This window comes from Etheostoma cragini, chromosome 20 (assembly GCF_013103735.1).
Source record: "Etheostoma cragini isolate CJK2018 chromosome 20, CSU_Ecrag_1.0, whole genome shotgun sequence".
NCBI lineage: Eukaryota > Metazoa > Chordata > Actinopteri > Perciformes > Percidae > Etheostoma > Etheostoma cragini.
Genome location: NC_048426.1, coordinates 8,032,560 through 8,049,568, shown reverse-complemented (window position 1 = coordinate 8,049,568; position 17,009 = coordinate 8,032,560). Strand labels below are relative to the sequence as shown.

At 41.8% G+C, this 17,009-nt stretch overlaps 1 protein-coding gene and 1 long non-coding RNA gene across 5 annotated transcripts in view; one reads left to right on the top strand and one right to left on the bottom strand.

Annotated features, from left to right (window-relative positions):
- Nucleotides 1-17,009, top strand: part of grin3ba (glutamate receptor, ionotropic, N-methyl-D-aspartate 3Ba) — a 108,232-nt gene that overhangs the window by 20,041 nt on the left and 71,182 nt on the right. For 3 of the 4 annotated variants that reach the window (XM_034858878.1, XM_034858877.1, XM_034858880.1), the window contains exon 1: nt 15,422-16,232. The exons of the other annotated variant lie outside the window; for it this stretch is intronic. In XM_034858878.1, coding sequence (XP_034714769.1) covers nt 15,699-16,232 — 534 coding nt within the window. In that variant the 5' untranslated portion in view covers nt 15,422-15,698. Of the gene's footprint in view, nt 1-15,421; nt 16,233-17,009 lie in introns of those variants that run through there. 4 annotated transcript variants of the gene reach the window in all.
- Nucleotides 718-5,734, bottom strand: LOC117936096. Its single transcript, XR_004654888.1, has 3 exons — nt 5,644-5,734; nt 5,534-5,537; nt 718-728 (listed from the first exon to the last, which is right to left on the bottom strand). It is a non-coding gene; the product is annotated as an uncharacterized LOC117936096 (long non-coding RNA).

The following is a 17,009-nucleotide window of genomic DNA, read 5'->3' as shown; positions in this document are numbered from 1 at the left end:
GAGAGAATACTGTTTACCAAAACAAATTGCTTCCTTGTCACTATCCTGCAGTACTAATGCGGGATAGCTGCACGCAAAGCGAAGTTTCTACAATAGCCACCCCTGCAAGTTCATTTTCGGTAAATTGAATAAATATCTGCTATGCAGCTCAAAATGTCAGGCAACGTAAATAAATGTACATGAAGGGAGCAAAAGGATGCAGATCCTGCTTTTTTATTGTCTATTCCCTCTCCTATCTTTTCATATCTGAGTGTGCACATATGTGTGTGTGAGGGTCTGGGTATGTATCATGCCCAAGTACCTCTGTGCATATGTGTATGCACGCATGTGCTTTAGGGTGTGTTATGCAGATTGCATGAAGCACGCAGTAGCAATCTGGCTACTTTAGAAGCATCTGGATCGATAACGGCAGTCATCCACCTGTTGTGCGAGCCAACCGTACAGAAGGCTTTCCAAGAGCTTGGAGAGAAGGGGGGGGAATTATCACAAACACAGACTGATAGCTTCTGATGTGTGGCCATGAAGCCAGCCGGACATTTGTGGCCACAACCCAACATGAAATTGGCAAAGCTAAAGGACAACACTTTAGCTTCTTTTAACTTCTTCTCAACCAGATGAGAAACACATGCACAGATACATGCTAGCTTCACCCCGCTCTGTGTTAAACACACACACACACACACACACACACAGACCTTACACATCACACACAGGCCAGAGGCTGTTTTCTGACATGTGATTAGCGATGACTCCTAAAAGTTAAACTAGCCTCTGGTTGCACACACACACGCACTGTACACCCAGACACACACACACACACTCACTGTACACACAGACACACACACACACACACACACACGCACTGTACACCCAGACACACACACACACACACACACACGCACTGTACACACAGACACTCTGGTAAGTTGAAGAGGTTTTGTGCCCTGTGGTTGTCCTTGGGCAATATCATCACAGAGAGAATCAATAGACCCATCGCTCAGAGTGAATGGAAAAAAGGAGAGAGATAGAAAGACATGAGAAATATATAAGAGGAGGGCGGGGGTGTACAGAAAGATGGGACGGAGAGGGGGAATAATAAATGTCGGGCAGGGGAAGGGAGTGAGTAAGATAAAGAAAAAAACTGAAAAGGTGAGTAAAAGGGTGTATCATTAGAGGGGGTGTGAGTACCAGAGTATCACTGAGGGATAAAAGGAGGAGTGGAGGGAACAGCTGGGAACACTATTTGAGGCAAAGCTTAACAAAAAGACGCTGAAGGCAAACTGACGAATGCTGGATGAAGGAAGCAAGTGAAAGTAGAACAGATGGAGAAAGAGGGAAGGAAACAGGGAGGAAAAAGGGATGGGTGCGTAAGCAACTCATGTGAGCAAGTAAAGAGTAGAAGAAAAGAGGAGGGGAGGTAAGAAGGAAGGATGTAAAAGCAGTGAATCAGACCATGATTCAGTAAAAAAAAGGGGAAGGAAGAAAGTGGGTATGAGAGGACAAGGAGAAGGAAGAAATTCAGGATAAAGGTAGAGTCTAAGTGAGTAAATAAAGAAGTGAGGATGGGAAAAGACAGGAGGGAAAGGAAGTTAAGAGGTAATGAAGGGGTGATAGAAGAAAAAAAGAGGTGTTGAGCGCTTCAGTGAGCCGGTGATTAAGCGAGACAAAGAGTGACCCTGCAATCAAGTTTTGTCAGTTATGGTATACTGCACATGAATGACACTTTATTACGTCGGAGAATCAAATAGTGATGTAATTGCTCTTGTCGGCATTGTTTCACCTTTTTAGAAGCAACTCCATTCCATACAACAGAGTTGAAAGTTACACACGGCTACAAATTCAGGACACAAGCAGAGGGCCCGCACTGAACTGAAGTCATGAAACATTCAATTCCTTGCGTTATGACTTTTGAAAGCTGCATTCATCAATTTCTTTTTATATGAACAATGGATCAACTGTGTAACGTGAAGGGAGCTCGTAGTGACGGGCCCACATGGAATTATCACTCGACCCTGCAGTTCTCCTCTGCTCTACAGCTTCACTGTCTTGTTTCGTCTCATGAACCCATTTCTAATGGCACCGGGCAGCTGTTTCAGCAACAAAAACCTTCCCAGCACTGAGCGGCGGACAGACAATGGTATAAACTAGTTGGTCAACGTAACGGTGCATTTAGCACTTAAAAAACAGATGTTATTCTCAGAAGGGTTATTCCCAAAGGTATGACAGTGTTCCGTGTCTGCTAAAAGTCTAGACAGGAACCTGTATGCTAATGCATTTACAATATCTACAGGTGCTAATCTCTCAATGATGTTTTGGGTGTGATCAAAAGTGAGCTCTCTTGCACTTTTAACCTCACCCAACGGTGCTGTCTCTGGGGACTGGAGTACACATTTCCATCACTGCAGCAAGGTGATAAGTAAATCACCGGAGGGCAGATTTTCAGGGGATGTTGAAGTGCCCATATTATGGGATTTGGGGTGTTATTTTGTGTCTCTGGGGTTTCCACACGCATACAAACTTAAAAAAAACTATCCATGCTGTTTTGAGTGAGGTTTCTGAATGTCATCTGGCTCCAGTCTCCGGGTGAGCTGTTCAAAATCTGCACGGCTTTCTATGTCACTAGCCAAGATGAGGTGGCTAACCGTAGCAGACTCGCTCTTCTACTCACATGGGTTTGAAGCAGCGTACTGTTTTTTTGGGTCCCTGCTAGCATTTTGAGTAAATGTTACTATGGATTAAAACATGAAAAGAGCGTTGCCTGAAGACAATCAACTTAAAAAAAAAAACGAGTGAACGTGAGACCCAGAAAGACACCTGCAGTTACCGCTACTCGCCGTAGGTGCCGCCAAAGAGAACCAAATGAATATCTTCAAGATTGCAATTTGAAACATGTAAAAGATTGTTAACTGTAGAGCAACGTTTTCAAGACTACTGCTGCTGGCCAATGACAGATTTTTAACCCTGAAACATCTGACTGTCTCAGTGATTTGGACAAGTGTTAAGAGAAGGAGTAGCATAAGGTGGAGAGGGCGCATGGCTTTCTGGAAATGTGTAATTACATCGGACCAGTACTCGTCCACTTCATTAGCAGGTCCCATGATAATGCAGTGACAAATGGCCTACTCAGGAAAGAGGCTGATTAGATTGGAATAGATCATAGAAGATGCGGATTAGCTCATATTAGCCTCATACAGGACCTCTCATTATTACCCAGCTGGCCTGTGCTCTGGCTCTGAGCTGTGTGTCCCCCTCCTCTCTCCCACTCCATGCATTGCAAAGTGCTATGAACGCTTGGAAAGATGCATAGTGGCCTATATTAATGTAATCCCCTGCACCTAGCACTGCCAGCTCAGCACAGTGCAGCTCCTCTATGACAATGGGAGTAATGGGTACAGCTCTTACGTATTATCGCCACTCACTGTTAGCCAGGGAGACATTAACCTGTGGAACTCAACATCACCATGAGTTTTTTTTTTTTTTTTCTTCTCAGCACAGCGTGAAGAAATTGATCTAGAAATTGTTTAATGCAGGCTGCATCTTTACTGCTGTTCCAATGGATTCTCTATTTAGGAAAGAAAGTATAGGGCTCATTTATTTCTCTGCGGCTACGGAACAGTTGCAAGGTAAAGCTAATCTTTTTTTTTTTACCCTGTAAATTAAAAAGAAAATGTAATTAACCCACACAACCCTCAGGCATGAAAGGAAAAACACACAGATAAAGTTGACTCATATCAGGTTGATCAAGGACCATTTGCGCTATATTTTTTCAGATCTTAAAGATACAAGTTCTCTACTGAAACCGTCTGTAAGCTTTACTTTAACAGGCTCAATCAATCTACAAAGATTGTATGGAAATGGGCAAATATTGTGGATCAAAGGCTTGAATGTGATGATGAAATGAAGAGCATAATGAAGAAATTAAGCTTCTTGAGAAATATAAGGCAAGAACTCAAGTCAGCCAAACTTTTATTGAAAGATGAAACTTAAGGAATTTTACACCAAGTGGACTCTTTTGAAATGAATGAAAGCACGGTAGTTGATACAATTATATGCAATACCATTTTTTTCAGACTGGAGCCTATATTTTGTACAGATGCTGCATAAGGAACCGAGAAACGCATGTTAAACATGGTATGTCATTGTGAAATGAATTCTGAGGCTGTGCTGCTATTACTCCACACAGATAAACCATGGTTGAGAGAATTGCTATAGGCTCCATCTCATACTATTAGTTATTTTGCTTCTCTGAATTAGCATAAAATTACCCGTAAACCTCATCACGTACGGCAGGAAAGCAACTTGTTACTCCTCCTACTTGCTACATCGCTCTATGCTCTTTTTTTTCAATGTTTTACTTAAGAGGATAAATATGTTGGAAGTGATTATTAAGCTTTTCATTTATTCTGCCATCTGCCATCTCATGACACTCTGAAGGCTTTAATTAAGCTGCAGCATCTTTCAGTTATGTGCTGTGAGTTTTCTGTCAATCTGACCCAATCACATACTTTAAATGCATACCATTTGCTTGCACATGTTCTTTTTTTATGATAAAGAGTCTAATTTAAATAATTCATTGTCTGAAATGGCTGCTTTAATCTTTAAAGCAACCTTCGTTTAGTTTGTTTTTTTGTGGCTATTTTGAGATAGTGGAACAAGCTTTGAGCCTTGACAACAACCGAAGACTGTATAAAATATGGATGTAGTCTTTGTGACGTTGCATTTCTGAACAGCAAAAAAGACGAAATGAAGCCGTCGCCATCTTGGCAGAGCCTGACGTCTGCTAATCCAAAAATGGACAAAGAGGTGGAGTGTGGCTGAAGCTGAGGCTTACGAAGGAAGCCTATAGTCTATAAAGGCCTGCTGTGACGGCTGCCCACTTCATTTTAATTATTTTTTTTAAAGATTATTTTTGGGCAATTTTAGGCCTTTATTTGACAGGACAGCTGAAAACGTGAAAGGGGAGCTGCAAATCGGAGTCGAGCCCTGGCCCAGCACCTTGAGGAGTAAACCTCTGAATATGGGGTGGCGGGTGCTAGCTGCTAACCTTTTACCTAACCGTAATGTCCTCAATAATGCAGAGCCGGAATATAATTTAACCAGGTGACTTTATATTATTGTCATGAAGGGTGAACTTATATGAGATCACACCCGTTTAGTTCTACCAGGCTGTAAACATGTTCTGCTGTAGAGTTTGGCTTTTCAACATGGGGGTCAATAGTGATTGACTTCCTTTTGGAGCCAGCCTCCACTTGATGAACCGCCGTTTTTGGCACTTCCCCATTGGCTTGAAGAATTTATAAAGTTCTTGTGCCAAACTTATTAGTGAATATTGCCTATTTACCAAGCTTATACGACATGGAGCAACATTAGCATTCGTTTTGAGTCTTGTTTCTGACCACCTGAGTATTCAATGTCATATTAGCTCTGTTTTGGTCTCCACCAATGGCTCTTAAACTGCAAGTTCTCCACTAAGCCCTTTTGACACTGCATTCCATTAGCCCAGGACTAATTGTGGGAAAGTGCGGCTGAGCACCGCACTCAGTTTAAATTATGTTTAAATTATTTGAACTTTGACCTTGTTGCTGCTGACCTTTTCAAAGCACAACCATGAAATACGGTAGCCAGAAAGCGTATGGCGTATACCTGTCATGCCATGTCATTTTTCTGACGCTCCATTGTTCCGACCTCTCAAAACCCGAAAAATTCCCATTGGTCCTACAGCACACTAGTACGACGTCCCTTTTTTCGGAAAAAATACACCTTCTGCTCCAACATCCCATGGTTCCGAAGGTATAGCTAGGCTTTTGTGGATCACCCCTCATAATCTAAAATCTGAATCAACTATAACAAGCGAAATTACTTTTCTCTAACTTAGTAACACATTTAAATGTTTATCTAGCCTAATCCACACAATCTCCGCACCGGTTTGCATGCAGTTTAGTGTCCCAAAATCCCCATAATGTAACCCTATTTGTACAATCCCTGTCCTCTGACCAATCGGCTATCCTAAACTATATAATAAGACTATATGGTCGGAACAATGGGATGTCGGAGCAGAGGGTTTATTTTTTCGAAACAAACGGACTGGTGGGCTGTAGGACCAATTGAGAGGTCGGAAACAACGGAGCGTTTGCCTCTGCTTGCACTATGCTTAGCCCTGCCTCGCGGATTCACTTGTGATCATGTGTAAGCAGCTTAACAACTAGTTGCTGACTTTTGTTGTTTGATGCGGGGCATGCAACGTGAATTCAATTTATGAGAGCTTTTTTTATTTTTTATTGAGTATAGCAGCTTCTAGGAAAGCAGTGAGCTTGAATCATTAAAGTTTCAGCTTGAATATTAACATAAAAAAGGGCTAAAACGTAGAGAAGGGGGTAACTGCAGAGTTAGCTGATTCAGGTTAGTGATGTGTGACCCCTTTGACATTACACAGTCATTTGATCTATCTATAAATATTAAAAAAATAATGTTGATTGCAGTACCTTTTTCAAAACCACAACAGGGATGTCCTTTGATCATATGAATACAACTTGGGAAATTTCTGTCTCAGCTGTTTGTCTTGTAATTGTTGCATTTGTGTGTGCGAGTAAATTATTCAGTAGCTGTCATTCAATCCCCACCAGCAATGTCATGATTTAATTAAACATTTCATTCCAACAGAGCTAGAATTTTCATTATGCAGTGGTGTGAAACTGTCTAAGACTGGTGTCGCTATGGGAATTTTGAGTAGCCAATAAACTAGAGTTTGTGATAAAGTAAGGAGGACTGCAATGAAGGTCGACAGTCTGGATGTCAGTCTTGTGCCCCAAACAGTCTGTCATATTAACTGACATAAAATGTCTCTGCTTTGACAATAATCTTTTTGTATCCTTTTTATCTTTTTATTTATTTGTTTAAGCAAAATGGCTTTCTGTGAAGATTATACAGCCATTTTATCCATGGCTTATAGTTTTGCATTCCCATCCGTTTTTCTGGCCCACATAACCAGTTTCCTCTTGGAAGAATTACAGAACAAACCACTACAAGCTGTTCAAGAACAGGCCTAGCACAAACAGCATCTGTTTGTTTTCTGTGTTTTTGTTTTACAGAAGCGACAGGTGTTACCTGCTCAGGTCGACTGAGATAAAACGCAGGGAAAATCTGCAGATGTCAGTCGATACATGTGTTTCTTTTTCAATGTTGGTTATGATTAGCACAAGCCCGTAATGAGTCCGAGGACTTATTCAGAACACAATTTGATAATCAAAGACCGAGAGGGAGCATTAAGAGGAAGGAACACAGCAAAAGAGCTTCAGGCAAACCCAAACTTCCACCTTGGGAAGGTTTAAGTGATTAAAAGGCTCTCAGTATAACCCCCTCCACCATCCTGCTGCTCGTTAAACGCTGTGTCCCACTATTGGATCTCATCATTTTCTATAATTGCCCCCATTGGTCGGACTCCTATCTGGCCTATTTTCTCCCATTCTGCTGAGAAATTAAGGCATTCCTCTAGTGACCCTGACCTGTCCCAAGCCTTGTCATGTGACTGACAGCCCATTAGTGGACCATTGATTGGTTGACTCTTGGAATGTGTGAGCCAACCTAATTAGGGCTGAGTCCCTCCTCTCTGAATGTCAATTGAGAACGTTGGGGGAGACAAAACTGCAGGCAAATGAGGCCTTTCTAATCCTCTGGATGGAGACTGCTTTTAACCTAACAGCAGTGTAATTTTCAGTACAGAGCCTCAAAGTGTGTGTTTATGGACACAGAGTGTTCAGAGTCTCAGAGAACGGTATGTACAGAATAATATAATATGCACATATTAACCACTCATGCCCAAGCATTCAACTAGGCAAACACACACTTCCTTGGGTTTTGAATGTATATTCCCGCTTTCCTACCCATATGTTTAATGACACATTGCCTTAGGTCCTGATTAACGCTTCACCTCACTCACCTGCACAATGTCTCACAGGGAGGTGATTGAGCGGACACGCACACATTTGTATGCATACGCTTGCAAAAAAAGAAACTTCCTATCTGTCTCTTTTCTCTTGCAGAGACTCAGTTTGGATTTGTGTGCTTCACTTTGTTTAAACACACACACACGTACACTAAGACACACACTGGCTCACTGGGACCGGATACGTGCTTGTGTGATGTTGTTTTTTCTGGAAGCTGGTTTTGCCTACAGCACGTTTGGACACTATTTGGGCTAATCAGTGCAGCTCTCCACCACAGATGTTCTTTGACTAAATCTACTACATACTATCCCACCAGTAGTCTCTATCCTCTCTATTCATGCAACAACATCACTGCATTCCTCCAAGAACTTACCTTGACAGTTTCACTTTTGATGGGTTCGTGAATTCAATCATGGAATCGAAACCACTTATGTGGTCACAGGAGTGCTCAAGATGCTTTTTTTTTTTTTCTTGCTCCAGGCGAGATGCTAATGAGACATGTTGATGCTTTTGTTATGGAAAGTTGATGCCAGTGTAGATGAGTTCATCAGGCCGGTAAAGGTAACAAGTGATATTTGTGTGGCGATAGTGAGCACAATCCAGTGTGCTGCAATATAAGTTCTTTAGGTAGCAGCTGTTTACAAAGAGCTACATTTTAGTGTTTCTTTGTTTTCTGTTTGAGGATTGAAGGTCTTTTAAAGACACCAACTGAACCCAATTTCCTATTGGCCACAGTTCTCCCCGGTAACACAGGGAAAGAACAGAGGGGCAACTGACACAGCAAACATACAGTACAATAAGTAAGTGTTATGTAATTCTCAAGTGACCTCTAAGATATTCACACCCAATTTAAAAAATACATAAATATGAACACTAAAGTGAAACTCTACTCTGACTGACTATTTAATCCCTATATTCAATTGTTCAGAGATTTTTGTGTGAAATATTTACAACTAAAGAGCAATTCTTTGTTATGATCGTGAGAAGATAGTTTGAGTGTTCCTGTTCTTAAAGCTCATGCCCCCAAGATGATCTGATGATCTTCCCCACATTCATACTATTTGCACACAGCAAAAGAGCTGTCCTCCCCCACACTCTATTTTATCAAATTCTTAACCATAAAGTACTGTACCTCTGCTACTGCTTTCTCTTTTTTTTTGTTTCTCTCTTCTTTTCTGAGCCCCTTACTTTTGAAGCCTTCTGACGAAGGTCTACTGGCGGGAGTGGAGGGGCAGGCCAGATGTTACATTTTTCATCTTACAGTAGCGTCATAGACCAAACCATTTTTTGAGACTAGGGAGATAAAGGAAAAAGATTTTTATGTGCTGGGTTGTTGCTATAAATATCTATCAATCTTTCTATCTATATATCTATCTATCTATCTCCTTATATGGTATGCGTTTTAATACCTCGGTGATGCTGTAGCTTGAGCTAAATACCATGTCCAGCATGGTAACATGCTCAAAGTGATAATACCAGCATGCTGATGTTTAGCTAAATGTTTACCAGTTTCACCATTTCAGGGTTTAGCGTGCTAGCATTTGCTAATTAGTAGTAAACACAAAGTACAGCTGAGGATGAGAGGAAGTTTAGCAGATATTTAATCATTGAGGTATTGGTTAAATTACAAGTTTCACTGATCGTGGCACAACATGACGTGATCGCCAAAGTGTAAAATGAAAAAAAGACAGCTTGACAGTTTTCAAGACATTTCACTCAACACCTCAAATCTCAACCTCATGGTGGCACAAAAAGATAGCAAAGGTCGATAGGACATGCCATCTGGGAACCATGAATGTTGTTGCGCCTATCCATCTGGTAGATATTGAGATATTTTTTACAGAAGAACTGACTGAAACTTTTCCTCTTGTGCCATCAGCAGGTCAAAGTCAGGGGATCCATCAAGTATTGGACTGCATCCTCCTGGGGACCACTAGTGCCTGTACAAAATGTCCATTCAACAGTTAGTATTACAGGCCATGTCAACTGCAAACGTACCGTTAGCGTCACACTCGCATGGCGAAAACATTCATGCGACACTGAGGCGACTTTTTATACTGGTTCCATCTGGTCCGCACATTTTTCAATCCTCGAGCAGGTGGGCGGGCAGGTGTTGGTGATTGGAGCAGAGTTGTCTAGTGCAGTTTTTCCATGTATTGCCACCACAGCTCTTTAATACTCCAAAAGTTCCCGTGTCTTGCTTCCCAGCTGGGAAGACGTGAAGGGAGAGTCTGTGGGATTAGGAAGTGTAGCAGAGTGTGCTGCTTTCTGGCTCCGTACAGAGACACAGCACGCTCAGCTCCGCCTAGGTTGCAAAATGTAGGTAAATCTATTTATTCAGACCTTTTCGTAATGAGCATCAACCTCGCATTTGCACAGATGTCACCTCTCAACATCGAGATCAATATCTCTCACGTACTCGTTTAACACAAACCAATTTATTGTAAACACTCACACAGACATATGGACATATTCTCACCCTGCTTCATCCTCCTTCTGTTGCGGTTATCAGTGCCCCAACCTCCACATCCCTCAACAACAGAATAAACAGCTCTTAAGACGAGGACCCTCCATATACAAAAGCTGACTAAATATGAAACCCTCATCTCTCTTCATCAGTCATTTATTAATTCATTTCTCCATTATTGTTACCAGCTAGTTTTATTTTTCAGAATTATGTAATACATTTATTACTAATTTATTATTGTCTTATTGTATTTTATGTTCTCCCTTACAAACCTAATCATACACAAAAACAGACTTCCCCTTAAACACTGGGTATTACACTTATTTGTCACATTAAAATGTTATGGAATTATGGCTATTATAGAGGATATGTATAAATATACAACGTCAAATTCTGTACGTCTCTGCCCTTGTTTTTTTTTCTCCTTGTATGTATTTTTTGCCTATTCCTATCAGTGCTGTACATTTATTTTTATATATATATATATATATATATATATATATATATATATATATATATATATTAACTCTACAAATGTGAGTGAGAGTCTTGAAACAGCCTTTAAAAATCCTCGATAGTAAAACCGGTTGGCTACATGAGCAGCAGCTGGAAAACAAAAAAAATGAAAATCTTGGCAGACAATGAAACACACACACACACAAAACCCTTACAACGCGTGCACTTTGACACACACATTTACAGTACACAGACCTACACACACATACTTGCACACAAAGACATGCATACGCATGCAGGGTGCTGCTGTTGCTACCAGATAAGTCGCTCTCCTTGGACCAGTGGCTTTGTACATCAGGAGGAGCAGAGGGTGAAAGGAGCGGCGAGGTATGAACTCATGTCGTTAATTTGTTTTGAACTCTAAAGACACAATGCATGCAACACCAAATCTTCCTTAACCATTCCCACTTCTCACCACTTGTCTATCGTCTCCTGTTTTCTACAACCCTTCTCAGCTTAGCTACGTGTACATTTTCTTTCTTTCTTTCTTTCTTTCTCTACCCTCTCACCTTCTCTTCCTGTCTTTCTGTCTTGCTTTTTGTTAGTGAACATTATCCTAATATGTGATATTAGTGCCTTTTAGCGCTCTGCCAGGAATACTAACTCACAGCTCCCTGGCATTTCAACAGCCTCTGTGCTACCTGGGTTTGTACTGCCAGATTATTTAGGATTTACAGGGCCAGGATTTACACACACAGACACACACACAATGAGACACACACACACATGCATAGACACAGTCTATTCCCCTTCACAGAGTAGCACCCACCCTTACTGAAATTGGCAGTTGCTGTTGGCTCACCCCTTTGCTGAACCACTGTGTTCTCCAGCAGTCTTCTACCAGTGTAATTGCAGTTGGAGCTAAGGAATTAATCACTGATGTGGTTTAATGCTGTATGTTGCATATTTGGGGACAAATGGCACGTTTGCCGTCTACCTCAAAGAGACATAAAATATGGAAGGGGGAGTGAGGGAGTGGGAGAAAGAGATCAGAGGCAAAAAGGATAAAGGTGAAGTCAGGACTAAATGGGTGGAGCTGGGGGGGGATAAACGAATAGGTAAACGGATGCAGAGAAGATGTGTGCGCATTTAAAATGCAAAGACGGGTCAGGTGGAGAGAGGTGTTGAAGAGGCCGAGGGGTGAGTGAACAGGAGGAGGGATCCCTCACACAGTGAAACAGAGATGTGGCCCTCGCTAGCAAAGATGAAGGGCTACTTTAATTGGGTTTCTAAAGCCTGCTTAATCCTATTCTCCATATTAATCCCTTGCAATGTACATAATCAAAACAAATACACCCATTGGGGCGAAGCTTTTAATAGGAAACAGTAATACAGATAAAGTGTGAAGTGGGACACCTGTATACAACCTTTAGGGAAAAACTGTAGGACAGTCATCGCTCTCCCTGTGCTGGGTTCGGGCACCAAAGGGGGTTCGCGATCCGCACTTGAGACTCTTTTTAATAAGCGTCCTCCTCCTGGAATGTATTGGGCTCCTAAAATGTAATTCTGCAGTCATTCTCTTCTTGAACGCAGCTTTTTTTTGTCCATTAAAAGAGCAACAAGTGGAAACAAGTCACTTTGCCCAAAAATAAAATTACATTTGTGTCTACCCTTTTCTCAGTTCTGTTTATGCCTATACTGCTGAAAAAGATCTAGTCCCAGTGCTCCCAATGCTTCAGTTCGTCATGCAGCCACCTACCAGCCTCTAGAGTTCATAGAGTCTATACTTAACAATGCATTTAATTAATTTCACAGTTCACATTCCTTTTGCTCTTGTGGGGGATTTGATTTGGACCACTTTCTCGAGACTAAAAGCCTAACTCTCTGGCTTTTTGTGAGGGATTTTAGTCATGTTTTGTAGAGTGGTATGTACATTTTAGTGGCAATCGGAGAAAAATGTGCCCATTGAGAACTTTTCTATATACTTTCTATATACTTTATATATATTCTTGAGGGTAAAATAAGCCCAGGTAAAGGTGGATCTTGCCTCCGGGAGTATTTTTAATTTTTTTTAATTTTAAGGATATCTTTTGGGCCATTTTCTGCCTTTAGGATAGATATTTCCATAGGATAGATGAAGAAATGCTAGGGGGGAGAGAGGGGGGGAATGATAACCCGCGGCCTCTGCATCGAGGCGTAAACCTCCTATCTATATATATATATATATATATATATATATATATATATATATATATATATATATATACTAGTGTGTGTATGTATGTATATATATATATATATATATATATATATATATATATATATATATATATATATATATACTAGTGTGTGTATGTATGTATATATATATATATATATATATATATATATATATATATACTTGGAGTAAAGCGGAATATTTCAACCACTTATCCAGTTCTTTTAGCTAGCCATATCAGCCACTTATGCAATACTTGCAGCTAAACATTCAGTTTGTCGACTACTTTTAGCTACTCATTACAACGATTTAGTCCTTACTTTTAGCTATTTATGTCTGCCATTCCTTCATTTCATTTAGCTAACTACCTGTTCAAACTTCTGTGCTTCCTTGCTAACTAGTTTCCATGCGCTCCTACATAACTGCAACATGCAGTGTTCAGTTGTTACAGATGATGTATTCCTTTAATCAGTTCATAATTAAAAACAAATTCAAATTAGTAGAGCTGTTCCACAATCTTTCCACGTACCCCCCTGGCAACAGTAGAAGTACCCCCCGGGTACACACACCCCTGGTTGGGAATCGTTGATCTACATGTATTCAGCTTAATTCATTCTAATCCTGTTTACAATATTATTGGCATACATTCAAAAGAATGAATTCTAGAAATCTGAGCTCTAGATTTGATTTTTGTCCATTCAATATGATCATTATGTAAGAAGAGAAACCGTTCCTGTAGCATTTCATTACGGGATTTTTGGGACTTTGTTGATACAAGTTGACACCTTGGATATAGAAAGGAGCTTCAGCAGCCTTGTACATTTGAACATTTTATTTACAGCAAGGCACTTGGTACTTGGAGACTTGGTCTCGCCCGTCTTCAACAGGTACCTGAGGGAGAGTGTGTGAGGAACTATGCAAGTTTAATGTTGCTGGTTTCCGCAGCATGACCAAAGCCTGCAGTCTTAGTTTTTATCTTTTCTCTATTTGGAACAAGTGGAGCATGAGGTAAAGGAGGGGAGGTAAGAAAACTCTTTGTGCCCAGCTGGATCAGATTTGTCAGTAAACTGCATCGGTATCACACCGGGTCACCCGGCAGGCTGTGAAATGACTTGTTGATCCCTGGGAATGTGTCTGTGTGTATGTGTGTGTGTGTGTGTGTGTGTGTGTGTGTGTTTGAGGCAGAGGAAAGCAGTGATACCTCTATCTGCAGGTACGTCAGCGAAAGCTTTTTCATGTCAGACCTTACACTGAAATGGCCATTCAGCTCCACCCAATGCCAAAGCTGCAGATATCGAGAAAGAAAGAAGAGCAGCGGCAGAATAACGGGAGGTAGAAAGCCCCATTGGTGTCTGATGAAAAAGGAATTATCAATAAATAGAGAAGATTGGGACACCAATAGCCACACACCACTGCCCAGATTTCCTTTGGACATAAAAGATTTACTGAACGTTCTGCTCTAACGATGGCAAATTAGATCAGGGGGAAGTTGTGAGTGCAGAATGAAGGAGAATGAAGTGCTGTCACTTGCATGAAGCCAAATTAGCATGCACAGTAGATCTCTTTTATGGCATTGGCGCTGTCCGTGGTGCTGAAGAGATGTGGTTACACAACGAATAATGTTCTACTGGGATGATGGGAAGGAAGTGGGAATAAATCTTAGAGGAAAATTGAGATTTCAGCAAGCTATTAGCTTTGTGTTGGCCAACCTGGCAGGGACATTGTGGTCAGAAGTACAGAGGAGCTTAAAAGTGTCCCATTAACTCACAAAACAAATGACCACCATTTAACATCATCCAATCTCCTTTTTTGAGTGAAAAAAAAAACTCTTCTTCGGAAACTTACAACAGTTCAATGCTTCTTCTGCTCTAAATGTGTGTTTTTTTTAGATGGCTGCCTGCCATTGGGTAAGAGAATATCGATGTGAGTGAGTTTATTCTCCACTAAAATGCAGCAAGGCAAGAGTAAAGTCTGGTCCAAAAGGAGCAACCTAATTTCTATAGTGGATTGCTCAGCCTAATTTACATTTTAAAAAGAATCATAAAACAATTACAAGGAACCAACTTTGATTGCTTGTAGTTTCAATTCTGAATGAAAACATTAAGTGCAAAGTCTCTCTGGGACCCGAAGAAGCGGAAGGAAATGTTACACAACGAATTTTCATTAAAATTCAACAAGAGGCGGGCTCCGTGAGAGGTTAAATTATTGGCCGGCAGGCGCATGGACACACACACACACACACACACACACACACACACACACACACACACACACACACACACACACACACACACAGCGTGTGTGCCTTCCTCCAGCAAAGACTGACAGAAGCGGGGAGACCGCTCTAAGCTGTGAGCGCTCATCTCTCCTCTCCTTCACCAGCGCGTCTTTTACTGTTGACATAGAAACTTTGAAGAGGTGAGAGGGAAAACGTCAAAACGCTGACAAATCCCCATCGACAGCGCGTGTCAACAAACACATTTAAGGGGAGGGGGGGGGGGAGAAAAGAACCATCAAGTCCGAGAAAAGCGGTGGAGCCGGGAGAAAGACGGAGCTATGCCATCTCCCGCCGAGGAGAGCCCAGTCCTCCTCTGTTGTGTGTCGGAGCTGCAGCATGGTGTCTCTCTCTGGACTCTGGACCTACTGCCTCGCCCCCTGGAGACCTCATCTCCTCTTCCTCTCCGCCAGACCGCTCCTGCTGCTTCTTTTCCTAGCCGCCTTCTCCTCCCCGGAGTCCTGCTTCCCGCACCCTCAGTCTTGCCACATACTCTCCCGGATAGGACACACCGTGCGTCTCGGTGCGCTCTTGCCGACCCGCCAGCCGGCACGGATACAAAACGCGCTCAACCGCGCCCTGGCGAGCCTCCGGCACCAGATCGGAGGGGCAGACTCCTCCACGACAGCCTCCCAAACACCTCCTCTGCTGCCCTACAACCTGAGTCTGGAGATGGTGGCGCGATCGCCTGCGGGTGGGGACCCGGAGTCGTTGTCCCGTAGCACCTGCCAGGACCTGGTGGTCAGGGGGGTGTCCGCTGTGCTTGCCTTTCCCCGCTCCAGGGAAGAGCTGATCCAGGTGGAGTTTCTCTCCTCTTTCCTGGAGATCCCCTTCATCTCCATCCTAGAGGACACAGAGCCCCTTGTGACTAAGGTATGGATGTGTGTTCCTGTCTCTATGCACCTGTAGAAGTTGTCTTTTAAAGGAACAGAAAACACTAAAGGCGATATAGTCCTTTTTCCTGTGTTTTGTGCCTTGCACTTTAATATGCTGCAAGCTTTGGCCTAACATATTTTTTTCATTTGGACCTTTTTAATCAGAGAGTTGACACTCACGGATGATTGTTTGCCCGACCCATTACTCCTCTCACCAGCCAGATTTTTAAGTCTGGTTAAAGGCAAAGGAAAGATAAGCCTAAAAGCGATAATACGATTTTTTTTCTTCTAAACAGGCTTATAATACTACAATTAGGAACTGTAATGGATCAAATACACTATGGATAATTGTAATAGTAGATTAAAAGACCATTTAGTGTGATGTCTTTATATCCACTAAATGTCTTCTTTCAGCAGTTTGATATTCAGATTGATCTCAGCTGAGCTTTTTTGCTGGTGAACCTTTAGGCCCTTCACATGCATGTTTAATATTATGGTTGCTCTGCCTCAGTATTGGACTCAACCTTCCAGCTCTCCAACAGCAGAGGTTTCCACTGAAATGTTTTTTTTCTCTCTCTTTAAGCTCTCTTTTTTGTGTGTGTGTGTGTGTGTGTGTGTGTGTGTGAGTGTGAGAAGACAGCTGTGTTTTGGCACCTTTCAGAAGGAATCATTCAAACAGTTGAGATATTGATAGATGGATGCTGTGAAGAGGTTTGGTGCCTGCTGTCAGTGCTACGCGTACATGTTCACACGTGTGTGTGTGTGTTGCTCGATG